Source organism: Engystomops pustulosus, chromosome 3 (assembly GCF_040894005.1).
Source record: "Engystomops pustulosus chromosome 3, aEngPut4.maternal, whole genome shotgun sequence".
Classification (NCBI taxonomy): domain Eukaryota; kingdom Metazoa; phylum Chordata; class Amphibia; order Anura; family Leptodactylidae; genus Engystomops; species Engystomops pustulosus.
Genome location: NC_092413.1, coordinates 84614093 through 84631254, shown reverse-complemented (window position 1 = coordinate 84631254; position 17162 = coordinate 84614093). Strand labels below are relative to the sequence as shown.

General features: G+C 41.3%; 1 protein-coding gene across 1 annotated transcript in view; it reads left to right on the top strand.

The window, feature by feature from the left end:
* Positions 1-17162, top strand: part of LOC140121567 (scavenger receptor cysteine-rich domain-containing protein DMBT1-like) — a 66346-nt gene that overhangs the window by 13823 nt on the left and 35361 nt on the right. The window contains exons 6-8 of the mRNA XM_072141293.1: positions 11890-11934; positions 13588-13629; positions 13707-13860. Coding sequence (XP_071997394.1) covers positions 11890-11934; positions 13588-13629; positions 13707-13860 — 241 coding nt within the window. The remainder of the gene's footprint in view (positions 1-11889; positions 11935-13587; positions 13630-13706; positions 13861-17162) is intronic.

The following is a 17162-nucleotide window of genomic DNA, read 5'->3' as shown; positions in this document are numbered from 1 at the left end:
CGTACATGCGGCCGCAAATTTGCGGCCGCATGTACGTCCCCGCAGACGGCCATGTGAATGTGCCCTAAGATGGGCTATAAATGTGTTTCCTGTGCAACTTGTCAGTAATAGGTCTCTACTCCATGCTCCAGCCCTCTGCCTGCTCAGTGCCATGTGCCATGTACCTAGTGTTTATGATCACTACCTGCATTCTGACTCTTACTCTGGGCTCTGCCTTGTCATCTATAATAATAATAATAATAATAATAATCTTTATTTATATAGCGGCATCAAATTCCGTAGTGCTTTACAAATCATAGGGGACATGTACAACTATATTACATTACGAAGAACAAACAGTCATATGGAACAATAGGAGTGAGGGCCCTGCTCAAAAGAGCTTACAGACTATGAGGATGAAGGGGTGACACAAGAGGTTGTATAATGGTCCAGCCATTCTATATAAGGGAACAATATAAAATAATTTAATAAATAATTTACTAAACAACGATGTTGCTGCTTGAACCAGCCATCAGGCGCCATCTTATTTACAGGGTCCTAGGTGAAAAAGACTGCAGAGAAGCCTGGAGCTTGGTATATATCAGCTGTTTGCCAGATAACAGATGGGAGATAGAACATAGTCCTACCTGTCCTCTGCCCCAGACCTACTGTATATTAGCCATTACCTGCTGAGCAATTACCATTTGTCGCTTCCCTACTGGCATCTTGCAGGCTCTTGGCAGCTTTGTGGCGGGCTCTGGTAAAGACCAGGGGGCTTGTGGGTTAAGTGCTTAAGGAAGCTGGTGAAGCGGCATTGCATCCAACCTGCAAGATTAGTGGCTGCCGGGACACATAAACTGTTTTATCCAATGTTTTACCATTTACTACATAACTTTATTTCCTCAGGCCAAATGGATAACCTTACATTTATTTACATTAAACGTCATTAGCCATTTATCTGCTCAAGTTCTAATATAAATATTAAACTGTGACTTAATCTGCACAGTTGTTAATACAATTACATATATTTTCCTTAAGTCCCAACATTCTAGTTTTCACCCTTAGGACACAGCCCCATTTGTCAAATCAGCCTGTGCCATGTTATGCAGTTATAACTTTAGAATGGTTTATTTCAACCATGTTTATTTTTAGACTATTTTTTCATGACATGTTGTACATTAATGCTATATTTAGGTTGAAATATATTGCACTTATTTATAAAAAGAATGGAAATTTGATGAAAACTTTGAAAAAGTTCTTTTTTTTCTGATTTCTAAAGGATATACTCATCATACAGTTAGTCTTTCCACCCAAATTGGTTGCTAACTAACATTTACCATATGTCTGCTTTATGCTGACATACTTTTTTATATGTTAATTTATTATATAAGGACGTTAGAAAGCCAACAGTTCGAACAGTGATTTTCCAAATTTTTAAGTTACCGTATATTCCGGCGTATAAGACGACCTGGTGTATAAGACGACCCCCCTACTTTCCTGTTTAAAATATAGAGTTTAAGATATATTCGCCGTATAAGACTACCCCTTTTCCAACGCATACAAAACACCGGTAAAAATTTTAAAAAAAACAGATTTGAATTTAACATGGTCCTCTTTTAAATGTAAATTCTTATGACATGCAGGTATATAGCAGGAAAACTGTCGCTCATAAACATAAGGCATACAACAACAACATTACCATTACAGCACAGCCCCCAGTAGTATACAGCACAGCCCCCAGTAGTATACAGCACTGCCCCCAGTAGTATACAGCACTGCCCCCAGTAGTATACAGCACTGCCCCCAGTAGTATACAGCACAGCCCCCAGTAGTATACAGCACTGCCCCCAGTAGTATACAGAACTGCCCCCAGTAGTATACAGCACAGCCCCCAGTAGTATACAGCACTGCCCCCAGTAGTATACAGCACTGCCCCCAGTAGTATACAGCACTGCCCCCAGTAGTATACAGCACTGCCCCCAGTAGTATATAGCACTGCCCCCAGTAGTATACAGCCTGCCCCCAGTAGTATTCAGCACTGCCCCCAGTAGTATACAGCACAGCCCCCAGTAGTATACAGCACTGCCCCCAGTAGTATACAGCACTGCCCCCAGTAGTATATAGCACTGCCCCCAGTAGTATACAGCCTGCCCCCAGTAGTATACAGCCTGCCCCCAGTAGTATACAGCACTGCCCCCAGTAGTATACAGCACTGCCCCCAGTAGTATACAGCACTGCCCCCAGTAGTATACAGCACAGCCCCCAGTAGTATACAGCAAAGCCCCCAGTAGTATACAGCACTGCCCCCAGTAGTGTACAGCACAGCCCCCAGTAGTATACAGCACAGCCCCCAGTAGTATACAGCACAGCCCCCAGTAGTATACAGCACTGCCCCCAGTAGTATACAGCACAGCCCCCAGTAGTATACAGCACTGCCCCCAGTAGTATACAGCACTGCCCCCAGTAGTATACAGCCCAGCATTAAAAAAAAAATAAACATATACTCACCCCGATGCTCCCCCGATGTCCGCGCCGTCTTCTTTCTTCTGCCGGGCGCCGCCATTGATCTTCCCCGGCAGGCGCCTAGTATGACACGCCGCTGCTGACGTCATACTAGGCGCCGACCTGGGGAAAGACATGGCGGCGCCCAGCAGAAGAAAGAAGACGGCGCGGAAGACTGAAGACAGCACAGCGTGGACATCGGGGCCAACGCAGGGTGAGTATTTTCCCCCCGATGTCTTTTTGAGGCTGCCGGCAGCCATCGCTGTGCAAACACCCGCGATCGGTGCTAGCACCGATCGCGGGTGTTACCGGTAAGCCTTTGCTGCAATATGCCCGTGAGCCCTCTCCATGCCGCCGTATAAGACGATTACCGGCGTATAAGACGACCACAGAGAAGACAGAAGATTTTTCTGTCTTCAAAAGTCGTCTTATACGCCGGTATATACGGTAAGTTAAGATTCAATATTTTTAGAGGACAACTCATCTTAGTAAGGGTTTTCAATGTTCTATTTATTAGAAACTCCCCACAAACCTCCAAAGTCTGTATCCATTTTAAAAACTAGTCCCCTCAAAGCTTGGAGTAACACTTTATTTGGGGGCGCAATACCCTGTTGTCTAGCCTTGATTAGGTTTTTATGGAGGAACATCTCAAGAAAATCTTTATGCACCAAATAGCATAGATAACATGTTACTTATGATCTATGGGTCAGAACGGTTATGGTAAAATCCCATTTACATAGCTTTTTTATGTTTGACTTAAAAACTCATTTGGAGAGGAAAAATCCCTTGATTTTGCATTGCCATCTACTAAGAGGTGTAATATTTTTATTATTTTGTTGATTGTGCTGTTTTAGGGCTTATTTTTTGCGGTACAAGTTGTTCTTGTTTTTATTGGTATTAATATCACTTGTTGCTCACTTTTTCTGGTGTTCTTTTATTTAGTTGGATGCGCAAAAATCATAATTTTTGCTTTGATTTTTTTTTTAAGGCGTTTACATGCTTTTTGTAGGGTAGCGGGGCATTTTTTTATTATATGGGGAAATGTCATTTTAATTTTATGAATATTTATAAAAAATTTTTTGTGTGTGTGTTTTTAATTTATATGTCCCCCATGAGGTCATAAAAGAACCCTGGGGGACATTTTCACTTTTTAAAAAATTAATTTTACTTAATTTTTGTTTCTTTTACAATTTTTCCCCTGTAACTGAGGCATCTATAAGCACCACCTGTGACTGGGATTCTGATTAACCCCTTAACGACTTGGCCTTTTTTAGTTTTTTCACTTCCATTTTTCACTCACCAACTTCAAAAATCTATAACTTTTTTAATTTTCCACATAAAGAGCTGTGTTATGGCTTATTTTCTGCGTAACAAATTGCACTTCGTAGTGACGGTATTTAATATTCTATGGCGTGTACTGGGAAGCGGGAAAAAAATTCCAAATGCAGTGAAAATGGTGAAAAACCACATTTGTGACGTTTTCTTGTGGGCTTGGATTTTACAGCTTTCACTCTGCGTCCCAAATGACATGTCTACTTTATTCTTTGGGTCGGTACGATCACGTGGATACCAAATTTGTATAGGTTTTATAATGTTTTCATACATTTAAAAAAATTAAAACCTCCTGTACAAAATATATTTTTTTTATTTTGCCATCTTATGGGGCCAATAACTTTTTCATACTTTGGTGTACGGAGCTGTGGATAGTGTAATTTTTTGCGAATTTTGATGGCGTTTTCATTACTATAATTTTTGGGACTGTGCGACCTTTTGATCACTTTTTATTAATTTTTTTATATTTTTCAAAATGACAAAAAAATGCCATTTTCGACTTTGGACGCTATTTTCCGTTACGGGGTTAAACGTAGTGAAAAAACCGTTATCATATTTTGATAGATCGGGCATTTTTGGACGTGGCGATACCTAATGTGTTTATGATTTTTACTGTTTATTTATATTTATATCAGTTCTAGTGAAAGGGGGGTGATTTGAATTTTTAGGTTTTTTTATTATAATTTTTTTTTTTAAACTTTTTTTTATTTTTACTTTTACTATTTTTCAGACTCCCTAGGGTACTCTAACCCTAGGTAGTCTGATCGATCCTATCATATACTGCCATACTACAGTATTAGCACATTGTAATGCAATTGTACAGCAATTAGCACATTGTAATGCATGGGTTAAAACCAAGTAGCCTCGGGTATTCGGAACACCCGAGGTTACCATGGCGACGGATCGCCGCTCCCCGTGACGTCATCGGGGAGCAGCGATCCACGACAAGATGGCGGCGCCCATGCGGCGCCATCTCTTTGAAGCCGCCGACAGCATTGCCGCCGGCGATCAAGGTGAAAACACCCGCGAACGGTGCTAGCACCGATCGCGGGTGTTACCGGTAAGCCTTTGCTGCAATATGCAGCAAAGACTTACAGGCTATGGAGAGGGCTCGGCCCGCGAGCCCTCTCCATGCACCGGGACCCGGCGCGCGCCGTACTAGTACGGCGTGCATCGGGAAGGGGTTAATGTTGTACTATGTCTAATTAGACCGAGGAGCACTGATTAACCCCTTTAGACCCGGCAGTCACGTGACCTCTGAGACTATGGAACCAGGGCGATGCTGTGGGGAGCAGAGAAGGGAGAAGTGGTAACAAACTGAACAAATCTTCAGTCTCTTTAGTGTCTCCGAGTGTCTCTGACACCGGGTCTAAAGACGTCGCTGCAGACTCCGGACCTGCATACAGACCTGCGGTCTGAATACAGTTAATAGAGTTAATAATAATCCCTAAATGTTCAACAATTGCTTAATTATCCCTGATGCTTTTTTCATCTGCAAACTCAGGATGTTTATTACATGTCTCTGCACTGATAAATAGGAGGGACCTGCAGCAGGAGACCCCTTTAAAGGGAATCTCCCTCCACCAAGAATCATAATCTGCTTGCAGCATGTTGTAAAGAAATGATCTGTGACTTCCAATATACCTTTATTATTTATTTCCATTATTCCATTTCCATGATATTCCCAGTATAATCTGTGTGCTTATAAGGCAGTCGGTGCAACAGAGGCACTGATATTTCTTGTCTTTTTAGAACAAGGGTCTATCTAGCACCATACTTAAATCTCGTAGCACCCAGAGGTGTATGCAACCTGGTTCTTGAGATTTGTCTGTTTTAGGTATATTTAGCATGTAATCTGCAATATGATTTTCCCAGTTAAAAACATTTGAAAAGAAGGCTTTTAATAGATGTCCCTTTCCTCATCTTCTTCCACTATTGCATCAAGATCATTTGTTAGTGGGGTCGCACTCTTAAGATTTTTGTTATGTATTTATTAGAGATGAGCGAGCACTAAAATGCTCGGGTGCTCGTTATTCGGTACGAACTTTTCCCGATGCTCGAGTGCTCGTACCGAATAACGAGCCCCATTAAAGTCAATGGGAGACCCGAGCATTTTTTCACTAACACAACACATTAAAAGAACAGTAAATAATAACACATTCCACATGTTTCCAGATGTTTTAATTGTAAGAATACATTAAAAAAACACTATTCTTCACTTTATAGGTGTTCGCGCGTGTCTCCCGCTAAGTTAGGAGATGTGCGCCGAACATCTGGATGTGAAGAATAGTGTTCTTTCAATGTGTTCTGCAATTAAATGGTCCTGTGTTCACTGTTTTCACTGTTTTAACTGTTTTTATTCTATTCTTCACTTTGCAGATGTTAGCACAAGTCTTCCGATAATGTCGGAGATGTGCGCGCACATCAACAATGTGAAGAATAGTGTTATTTGAATGTGTTCTGCACTTAAATGCTCTTGTTTTCACAGTTTGCACTATTTTTATTCTATTCTTCACTTTGCAGATGTTCGCGCATGTCTCCCGCTAAGTTTGGAGATACGCGCTAACATCAGCAATGTGAAGAATAGAATAAAAACAGTGAAAACACGAGCATTTAAGTGCACATTGCAGAACACATTCAAATAACACTATTCTTTACATTGCTGATGTTCGGCGCACATCTCCGAACTTAGCGGGAGACACGCGCGAACACCTGTAAAGTGAAGAATAGTGTTTTATTAATGTATTCTTACAATTACATCTGGAAACATGTGTTATGTGTTGAAGAACAGTGTAAACACTGTTCTTCTGTGTCTTTTATTAATTTAATGCTCGAACTCGAGCCGGCGAGATACTCGTCCGAGTAACGAGCCGGTCCGAGTATGCTAATACTCGACCGAGCAGTATACTCGGACGAGTATACTCGCTCATCTCTAGTATTTATGTATAAAGTATAGATTATTGTGGATTTTGGCTAGTGGATGTTAAAAAAATCTGGCAGCACTCTAATGCAATTGAATAAAAAATTACTGCCACATGTAACACCCTCTATAAATGTAACTTTGAAAATGTTCATATTATTTATCCCATTGTTATATACTGCATTTCTTGTTGGAGAACTGTCTGCAGCAAATCTTTTATTGGATGATAAATATGCTGTCCCATAGTTGCAACTAGAGAGAGCTCACTGTATACAGTTCACATTCAACTAAAACAAAAGTGAAGAATATTTTTTTTCAGTAAAACATTTGTTGTATCCTAGATTGTTAGGTTCCCAGGACACTATACTGCTTTTTTATATGAAAGAAGTGCCCTCTCACTAATTCATGAGAGTTGGATCTGTATATATTGCTATAAACAGTGCTCGCCCATCTTCATCACTTTCATAGACTCTCATAGTGAATGGTAATCCCACAGATCACTGTATACTGCAACATCTTACACTCCCACAGTATTCAATGGAGTGGCAGGATGTGTGCTCAATCTTCACAAATGAAAGGCGATATTGGCACTCACTTCACACTTCGGGGAATCTTCCTATTCAAGCTTTATTTTTCAATATAAAAGCATGCAGACAGCATAGGCAAAGGAGTAATCAACACGTTTCAATTCTAAGGCGTCTTAATCATGATTATACCCTTGCAAACATGTGTTACTCTTTTGTACTTTCAGGCTCCTCTTCATCTTCATGTCACAGGTCCACGACAGCTCCGTGGCTGTGCCTCTACTGTCTTCAAATGCGGAGGCACCAGATGCACGGCAGCTCCTTGCGCACAGCCCATCCAGCGCACTCTGTGATGTCAGCAGAGGCTGACATCACAGTTGTGTACTGGCCAGACCGTGCACACAAAGCTGTCACGGACCTGCAGCCGGCATGAAGACAGAAGAGGCGTGGCCACACAGCTGTTGCGGACCTGTGGCATGAAGAAGAAGAGGGGATGACCGGGCCATCGGAATGTTGAGTAGTAAGTTTATTTTTTTGTATACCCGAGTATAAGGCGCGTGGGGAATTTTCAGCACAAAAATTGTGCTGAAAAACTTGGCTTATACTCGAGTATATATGGTATACTAGAATATTAAAAGGAAACACACAAAACGAACTTATTCTGCCAGACCACGACACAATTTGTCTGGGGGCCAAAGAGGAGCATTGAGGCAACTTATGAATAACACCGATCTTGTTTATAGATCAGCGGATAGAGGAGGAGCAGTTGTTGTTCTCGAATATGCCCTTAAATGAAATCCCTTAATGAAAAAATTACTTATCGTACTTTACAGGAAAATCCGACTGGAATTTTTCAGTGCAAATTACAGAGTTTATAAGATGAGGGTGAATATTTAGGAGTAATTAGTTCTAATCAAAAATAATATCTATTTGTGGAGGATCCAGTCACCCCAATCTTCCACTCACTGCCCAAGATCCATAAGGGTGTGTTTCCATCTCCCCTTAGACCCATAGTGGCAGGAATTGGCATTTTGGGTGAGAGATTGGGGGAGTGGCTGGATCACTTTTTACAACCACTCACTTAGGGTCTCTCCAACTTTCTTGCAAGACATTAAGCATGTTTTACAAATCATGAGTAAATTCAAATGGCAGGATGGATATAACTGGGCTACATGTGATGTAACTGCCCTTTATTCCTCTATTCCCCACAATTTAACCCTTTCAGGACCTGGCCCTTTTTTGTTTTTTCATTTTCATTTTCCCCTCCCCATGATCAAAAATCCATAACTTTTTTATTTTTCCATGTTCAGAGCTGTGTGATGGCTTATTTTCTGCGTAACAAATTGCACTTCATAGAGATGGTATTGAATACCATAGGAAAAAAATTCCAAATGCAGTGAAATTGGTAAAAAAAATGCATTTGTGCCATCTTCTTGTGGGCTTGGATCTTATGGATTTCACTGTGCACCCCAAATGACATGTCTACTTTATTCTTTGGGTTGTTGCGATTATGGGGATACCAAATTTATATAGGTTTTATAATGTTTTCATACATTTAAAAAAATTAAAACCTCCTGTACAAACATTTTTTGGGGGATTTTGCCATTTTCTGGCACTAATAACTTTTTTATACTTTGGTGTACAGAGCTGTGGGTGGTGCAGTTTTTTGCGGATTTTGATGACGTTTACAATGTTATCAATTTTAGGACTGTTCGACCTTGTGATCACTTTTTATAGAATTTTTAAATGTTTTTAAATGACAAAAAAAGTGCCATGCGCCGCAATCCTTTTGAAGCCGCCGGCAAAGCTGCCGGCGGCTTCAAAAGGATTGCGGCGCATGGCACTTTTTTTGTCATTTAAAAACTGGCACTGATCACGGGTGTTACCGGTAAGCCTTTGCTGCAATATTCAGCAAAGACTTACTGGCTATGGAGAGGGCTCAGCGCGTGAGCCCTCTCCATGCACCCGTGGCCGACCTGTGACGTGCTATTACGTCACGGGTCGTGAACGGGTTAAAGATTATCTGCATAAACACACGGATAAATATAGCACATAAATATATTAGCAACAGAATTTTTACTTCAGAATAATTATTTCATGTTTGATGGTACATATTATTATAAGTGGAGGGGGCTAAGTTTCCCTGCTCCATTGCAAATATTTATTTATCACAATGGGAGGAATTGATGATTTTTTTCCCCTGCTAATCCATACTAGGGGGGATATTTATCATACGCTGGCGCTCGTGCGCCAGCGTGTGATCGCCCTGCCGCTGCAAATTCGCAGCCCGATATATCAAGAGGCTTCTACCTCTTGATGTATCGGGCTGCCAGCAACGCAGCGTTTAACCTATGCCAGGCTGGGCCTGGCGTAGAAAAAAACGCAGCCGGCGACTTTTCACATATGAAAAGTCGCGGGCAGCAGCGAGTGCACAGGCGCGGGGACAGTAACGCCCCGCGCCGGCCCACTCCCTTCCTGCCGCGCCCCCCGCTCGGCCGGCCGCGCCCTGGCATGAAGGTGGCGGATTGGGGAAAATAATCGCAAAAGCTAGCAATAAGCTAGCATTTGCGATTATTTCAGGGCCTCTGCACCACTGGCGGTGCGCAGAGGTCCTGATAAATATCCCCCTAGGAGTATATTGTATGGGCAGGAAGATACATAGACAACCTGGTGTGGATTTAAAATGGTTCAGAATCCACCTTTAACCCTTTTGTTAATTATCTTAACTCCAAAGATATGAATTTGAAATTCACACATTATTTTGGGTGTAACGGTATTTCTTTCCTGGATGTCATTCTTACAAAGGGTGAAAGAAAAAGTTAAAGTTAATCCGTATAGGATGGACATTTCCAGGAAAACTACCCTCCTTGCAACACTGTGCCTTCCTATTCATGTGACTGGAAATATACCATATGGAGAAATGGTGCGCTTTAGAAAAAATTGTAGTGAGGCTGCAGATTTTGAAAAGAAAAAATAACCTTGAAGAATAGATAATATAATCGGGACATATAACCATGGGACATAAATAGAGCTGAAAAGACAATAGACAAGGTTAAAAAACAAGAATTTCTATTGGAGAATAGTTATACACAGCAACCGCTGTTAAAAAACAAAAAAAAAAATTCTACTGCTTATAGCACACAATTTTCAATTATTAGGAAAATTATTCATAAATATGTTTCCATTCTGCTTCAGTATTCTGAACTAGCACCACTGATTGAGGTGGGAATTAAATGTGTAGCTAAACGCACCCCCAAGATCCAAGATTTCTCCTAGTTTATCAGTCATGGTGCTATTCAGACATAGCTCAATTATCCTGGGAGTTTGAAATGTGGCCACAGACAATGCAAAGCCTATTCTTATATCACAGTAGGCAATACGTTTTGTTCATCATTAACTGGGGAAAGTTTCCCTATTAAATTATATTTAAACTGTAATACTTAGAATGGTATATACAGGCGGTCCCCTACTTAAGGACACCCGACTTACAGACAACCCATAGTTACAGACGGACCCCTCTGCCCACTGTGACCTCTGCAGAAGCTCTCTGGAAGCTTTACTATAGTCCCAGGCTGCAATTATCAGCTGTAAGATGTCTGTAATGAAGCTTTATTGATAATTCTTGGTCCAATTACACCAAAAATTTTGAAACTCCAATTGTCACTGGGGCAAAAGAAAAAAAATTGTCTAGAACTTCCATTATAAAATATACAGTTTCGACTTACATACAAATTCAACTTAAGAACAAACCTCCAGACCCTATCTTGTATGTAACCCGGGGACTGCCTGTATATGATTAAATCAAGGACTGTAACAATCAGTATGTTGGTCACACAGGGGGTCAGTTGAAAGTCAGAATCAGACGACATGTATCTGATGTTACCACAAGAACAATATAATATTCTAGTATTTATTCTATTTAATGATGTATTTATCTTACCTACTTCCGTGGTCTTCATGGAGAAGTGTTTCTCTTTGGTTTTTGGTCAGCTGACCATTCCTTTGGAGGAAACCACCCCTTCACCGACGACACGGGGGCAGGTAGTTTGAAAGTACAAAAGATTACACATGTTTGCGACAGTATAATCATGACTAAGACGCCGTAGCGTTGAAACCTGATGATTACTCCTGTGCCTATGCTTTCTGTATGCTTTTATACTGAAAAATAAAGCTCAAATTGGAAGATTCCCTGAAGTGAGTGCCGATATCGCATTTTCATTTCTGAGGTTTATGTGCCCCACGGCTATGGACTAGAATCGTGCACCAATCTACTCAAGGAATCAGTGCATTCAGGAGTGTATAAGAGCTGGTCTTCCTTGTAACCTTATGGGTGATTAAGTTTTCTGTGTGCTCAATCTGCCTCAATTAGTTAGAATGGGGTCACCAGCAGTTGGGCCCTCACTGATTAGATTGTTATTCCCTAGTCACAAAGTTGGTACAGCCACTTCAACATGATATATACAACACATATACCTCCATTTGCACATAAGTGCTGTGGGTTTATCCAACTATAAGGTCTGTAGGCTGCTGGTTGTTAGGAAACAATTGGAGTTAAAAACTCAGCAACTTGTTGTTTTCAGCCATTATATTTTGTCCGTATATTGTGCTAATGGTCTATAAACTCTCTTTTAGATTCTCAATATGTGTTAAATTCAACCATCTCACCCACTATTGAAGGTAAGCCACAATTTTTGATTTAAGCTTATAATAGTGAAATAACATATGAGACATTCATTCTAGGCAAAAGAAATAAGTACTGTATATACTCAGGTATAAGCCGACCCAAGTATAAGCCGGGCCCCTAATTTTACCACAAAAACCTGGTAAAACCTATATTTTTTTTACTCCAGTATAAGCCGAGTTTGGGTTTTCAGCACATTCTTTTGTTCTGAAAAACTAGGCTTATACTCGAGTATAAGCTTTGCCCAACAAAAGCAGCTGACAGATATAAAATACCCATAACATAACAGCTGGGGTAACTCTATCTACTCCCTCTATTTACTCTCTACCAGACTTCACCGTATGTGTGACAACCTGCGTTTTGGTGTGCATTGTTTTCATTGTGCTTGTGTGCAAGAGTAGCATTGTATTGTGATGTAGAGTTAGGTTTTCAATATGTACTTTGTGCTTTGAACTGTAATGCTAGGAAGTAAACTTAAAGAAAATCTGAAATCAAATATCAAGTGTAATAAACCAGGGGCACTTACTCATAGATGGGAGGGAGGAAGTGCTTCTTCACATCATAACAGCCTGTATAGCTATATCATGGAGGGGCTCTGATAACATGCCCATAACTTTTCTGGCTCATTACCATAGTTTTAAAAATTTATTTTAGATGGAATGTGGCCATGGATGACAAATATACAGTAAAAAGACTGCAACAGTCATGGTGCATGGAACTATGAGTAATTGTCCCTGGTTTATCATGCTTGACTTTGATGGTAGATTTCCTTTATGATATGTTACTCATGGTATGCTAGGTAAAAAGCCTGTGCTGCATCACAGCAAGTTTTTTGCGAATTTCTGAATAAACCCAGAATCATTTGTGTCTCATACACTAAGATTTCCAAATTTTTGTATAACTGTTCCATATATGTACAAATACATTATATACAATAGAGCTATCAATATATAATGCCAATATATTATTCTATAGAGTAATAAAATATCACTGTGTGAATGTGTGTGTAGATACAGATGAGTTGGTCAAATGTGTATGCCAAAAGAAGACCCATCAAAGTATTCTATTAAAGGAAACCTACCACTTAAAAGTGGTAGCTTTTCACACAGATACATGGCACCAGCTCAGGGTGAGCTGGTGCCGAAACATATTTTCATTAGCAGAATAAAGCCAGTATAAAAGATTTAAATGTTAATATAACTTATATCTCGGCGCTCCGCACTAGGGCACGGCGCACCATGCGCTCTCTGGCACACTCGCGCCTGCGCAACTTCAGACGGCGAAACAGGCCGTGCTAAATTGCGCAGGCGCGAGTGTGCCGGAGAGCTCGGTGACGTCACCGGCTCTCCAGCACTTCAGAATCCGGCGCACACACGGACGCACGCATGCTGCTCCATGCCCTAGTGCAGAGCGCTGAGATATAAGTTATATTAACATTTAAATCTTTTATACTGGCTTTATTCTGCTTATAAAAATATGTTCCGGCACCAGTTCACCCTGAGCTGGTGCCATGTATCTGTGTGAAAAATTACCACTTTTAATTGGAAGGTTTCCTTTAAGGGTATACTTTGATGAAAACCCTCAAAACCATGATTACGTGTTAATGTTTATCAGTATTTTATAATTTCATCTAAACCTATCTCTCTTAGATATCATAACTCCAGGAGGCACAGTTGACTACTGGACACCAGGTACATATTATTCATTACTCTCTTTCAATTAGAATTCAATTATAGGACATTAATAATTTTTATTCTGACTATTCCAGATAGTTTCACTAATTGTGGCGGTCGCATTACTCAGTCTTCTGGGGTCATTACCAGTCCTTTCTATCCCAATTCGTATCCTGCTAATGCTCTTTGCAGATGGGAAATTCAGACTTTTGTAGGTTATTATGTCAAGCTCTCATTTACAAACTTTGAGTAAGTTTATTTTACTCTTTCTATATTTATTATAATTCATAGTTCATGTTTTAAAGCTGATGGATTGATTTAAAGAGTCTTAGAGATTTTTATCTGGGGCTCAAACCCCTAACATTGTAAAGGTGACTTTCAAATTATAGAGTCTTTGTATTCCAGCTTGGAATGGAGTAAACCAGGAAAGACACACTGTCCTTTTTGAAGATTAGCTTAAGACTGCTTTATTCTCTTTGGCAATGAAACTCTTATATGGAAAGTCATAACACACTCTGAAAGGGGCGTACAAGTGCACAAGCGGGCAATACTATTGGGTGGTTTGACCCTGGAAATGTAACACTATTGGATGTAAGCACACAAAGGAATGTAGAACCATTGACTGTCTTCACATAAACAAAATGTCCAGATGTTCACCTGGATACCTTCCTCTAGGTCAGTGATGGCTAACCTATGGCACTGGTGCCAGAGGTGGCACTCAGAGCCCCTTCAGTGGGCACCCCTGCCATCACCAGAGATGACTCCAGGTATCTTTCTGCAGTCCCAGACAGCCCAGGACTTGCTGTGCACAGAGCTATTTTAAAGTGACAGCTGTACCTGGGACTATTTTCTGCTTTATTCGTGTCCTCAGGTGCTGGTATCAATGAAAACTGTGACAGAAAAGGGAGTATAAATCACAAATTACATTTCTGTGTTGGCAATTTGCGATAAATAAGCGGGTCTTTGTTGTAGTTTGGGCACTCGGCCTCTAAAAGGTTTGCCATCACTGCTCTAGGTGGTTCTAGCGAGCACTAAGTCCTTGTGTGCTGAGGGACAAACACCACCCAAACTTTAGTGAAAGTTATGTGAAATGAATGCTGAGTCTTTAAAATGACTGACAGTATGTAAGATGGCATTCAAGATCAGTGTGATATCCTTAAAAAGAGTTTTCTCAAAACTCTTATGGAAATATAATAAATAGCATTAGAACTCAAAATACTGGATTCTCAGCTGCCTTTCATAATACCTTTAAAATTGTGTGGTTCATTATGGAGCTCAGTGCTAGTCTCAGCTGTGGATTAAGTAGTGTAGGGCCTAGACCAGTGGTGGAGAACCTTTTAGAGACCAGTGAGGAACACTACCACCATACAGTGAGGAACACTACCACCATACAGTGAGGAACACTACCACCATACCATGAGAAACACTACCACCATACCATGAGAAACGCTACTACCCCACCATGAGAAACACTACTGCCATACAGTGAGGAACACTACCGCCACACAGTGAGGGACACTACCGCCATACCATGAGAAAAGCTACTGCCATACAGTGAGAAACAGTGCCGCCATACAGTGAGGAACACTACCACCATACAGTGAGGAACACTACTGCCTTACAGTGAGGAACACTACCGCCATACAGTGAGGAACACTACCCCCATACATTGAGGAACACTACCACCATACCATGAGAAACACTACCATCATACCATGAGAAACACTACCACCATACCATGAGAAACACTACTACCATACCATGAGAAACACTACTACCATACAGTGAGAAACACTACCGCCATACAGTGAGGAACAATACCCCCATACAGTGAGGAACACTACCTCCATACAGTGAGGAACACTACCACCATACAGTGAGGAACACTACCCCCATACAGTGAGGAACACTACCCCCTTACAGTGAGGAACACTACCACCATACCATGAGAAACACTACTGCCATACAGTGAGGAACACTACCGCCACACAGTGAGGAACACTACCACCATACAGTGAGGAACACTACCGCCATACAGTGAGGAACACTGCCGCCATACAGTGAGGAACACTACCGCCATACAGTGAGTAACACTACAGTCAGACAGTGAGGAACACTACCGCCATACAGTGAGGAACACTACAGTCATACAGTGAGGAACACTACCGCCATACAATGTGGAACACTGCCGCAATACAGTGAGGGACACTACCACCACACAGTGAGGAACACTACCGGCATACAGTGAGGAATACTACCGCCATACAGTGAGGAACACTACCCCCATACAGGGAGGGACACTACCCCCATACAGGGAGGGACACTACCCCCAAACAGTGAGGAACACTACCGCCATACATTGAGGAGCACTACCGCCATACAGTGAGGAACACTACCGCCATACAGTGAGGGACACTACTGCCATACAGTGAGGGACACTGCTGCCATACAGTGAGGGACACTGCTGCCATAAAGTGAGGGACACTGCTGCCATACGCTGAGCCCTCAGGAGCATTAGAGCATGCGCATCGCGGAAGTCTCATGGTGGTTGCGCATGCTATCGCGAGACTTCGGCAATGCACATGCTCTAATATGCTCCTGAGGGCTCAGTGACATCACCGGCTCTCAGAAACAAAGAAGTGAGGGTGGGGGGAGGCGGGGACGGCATTCTGCATACCTCCCCTAGTCAAGCACCAAGTGGGTTATTAGCAAAGTACCCAATCTAGTGTTATAATGCATGCATTTTGTTATTTGATAAACGAAAATATGTGCCAGCACCAGCTCATCTCACCTTATGTGCAGGTTAGTGTGGATCATAATGCCCATTTCAAAGTGGTAGGTTTCCTTTAAGCAAAAAAATTTGTGGGGAGCATTCATTATTTTCTTTCAAACTAAAAACTGAAAGAATTTTTTTTACCCCCTTGATGCGCCTGTTGCGCCTAATTTATGTGTCTGTACCACAATTGTGTGTTTTTGCAACACTCTTGACTTGTTCTTTTTTGGGCAAAAATTGTGGTGCCGATTGTGAATCCAACACTTTTCAGGCGCTTCTATTTTTATGACTCGTTTTGTGGCCTAATTTGCGGCTCAAAACTAGAGCAGCTAAAAGCTAGTCCAGGGAGTTCTAAACCTTTTTGCTTGTGCACAGATTCATTAATCCCTTGAGCCACAAACTTACATCCCACTGAAGAATATAGCACGGTTCCCACGCCACCCTGCGCCCAAATTGATAAATGCCCCCCCATATGTATTCAGGGGGGTAACAAGATTTCAAATACCTTCTTACAGCAAAGTAATGTAATTGTAATTTTATTGAATTCTCATTTCATGTTGCCCTTCCCTTCACCTATGTCCTTTCCTTGGGTGAAACAGGACTACTCATTTTGTTTGCACAAATCTGTGGAACAAACACAATATAAATGATTGACATATTCACTGATATTCTGTCATTGCTTAAAAGCTGCAAATTTTAAACCCACTCTTAATTTACTAAGAAATGCAAGAACCACATAGTACCATAGGATCCTTAAAGGGATTTTCCCACAAAGGCC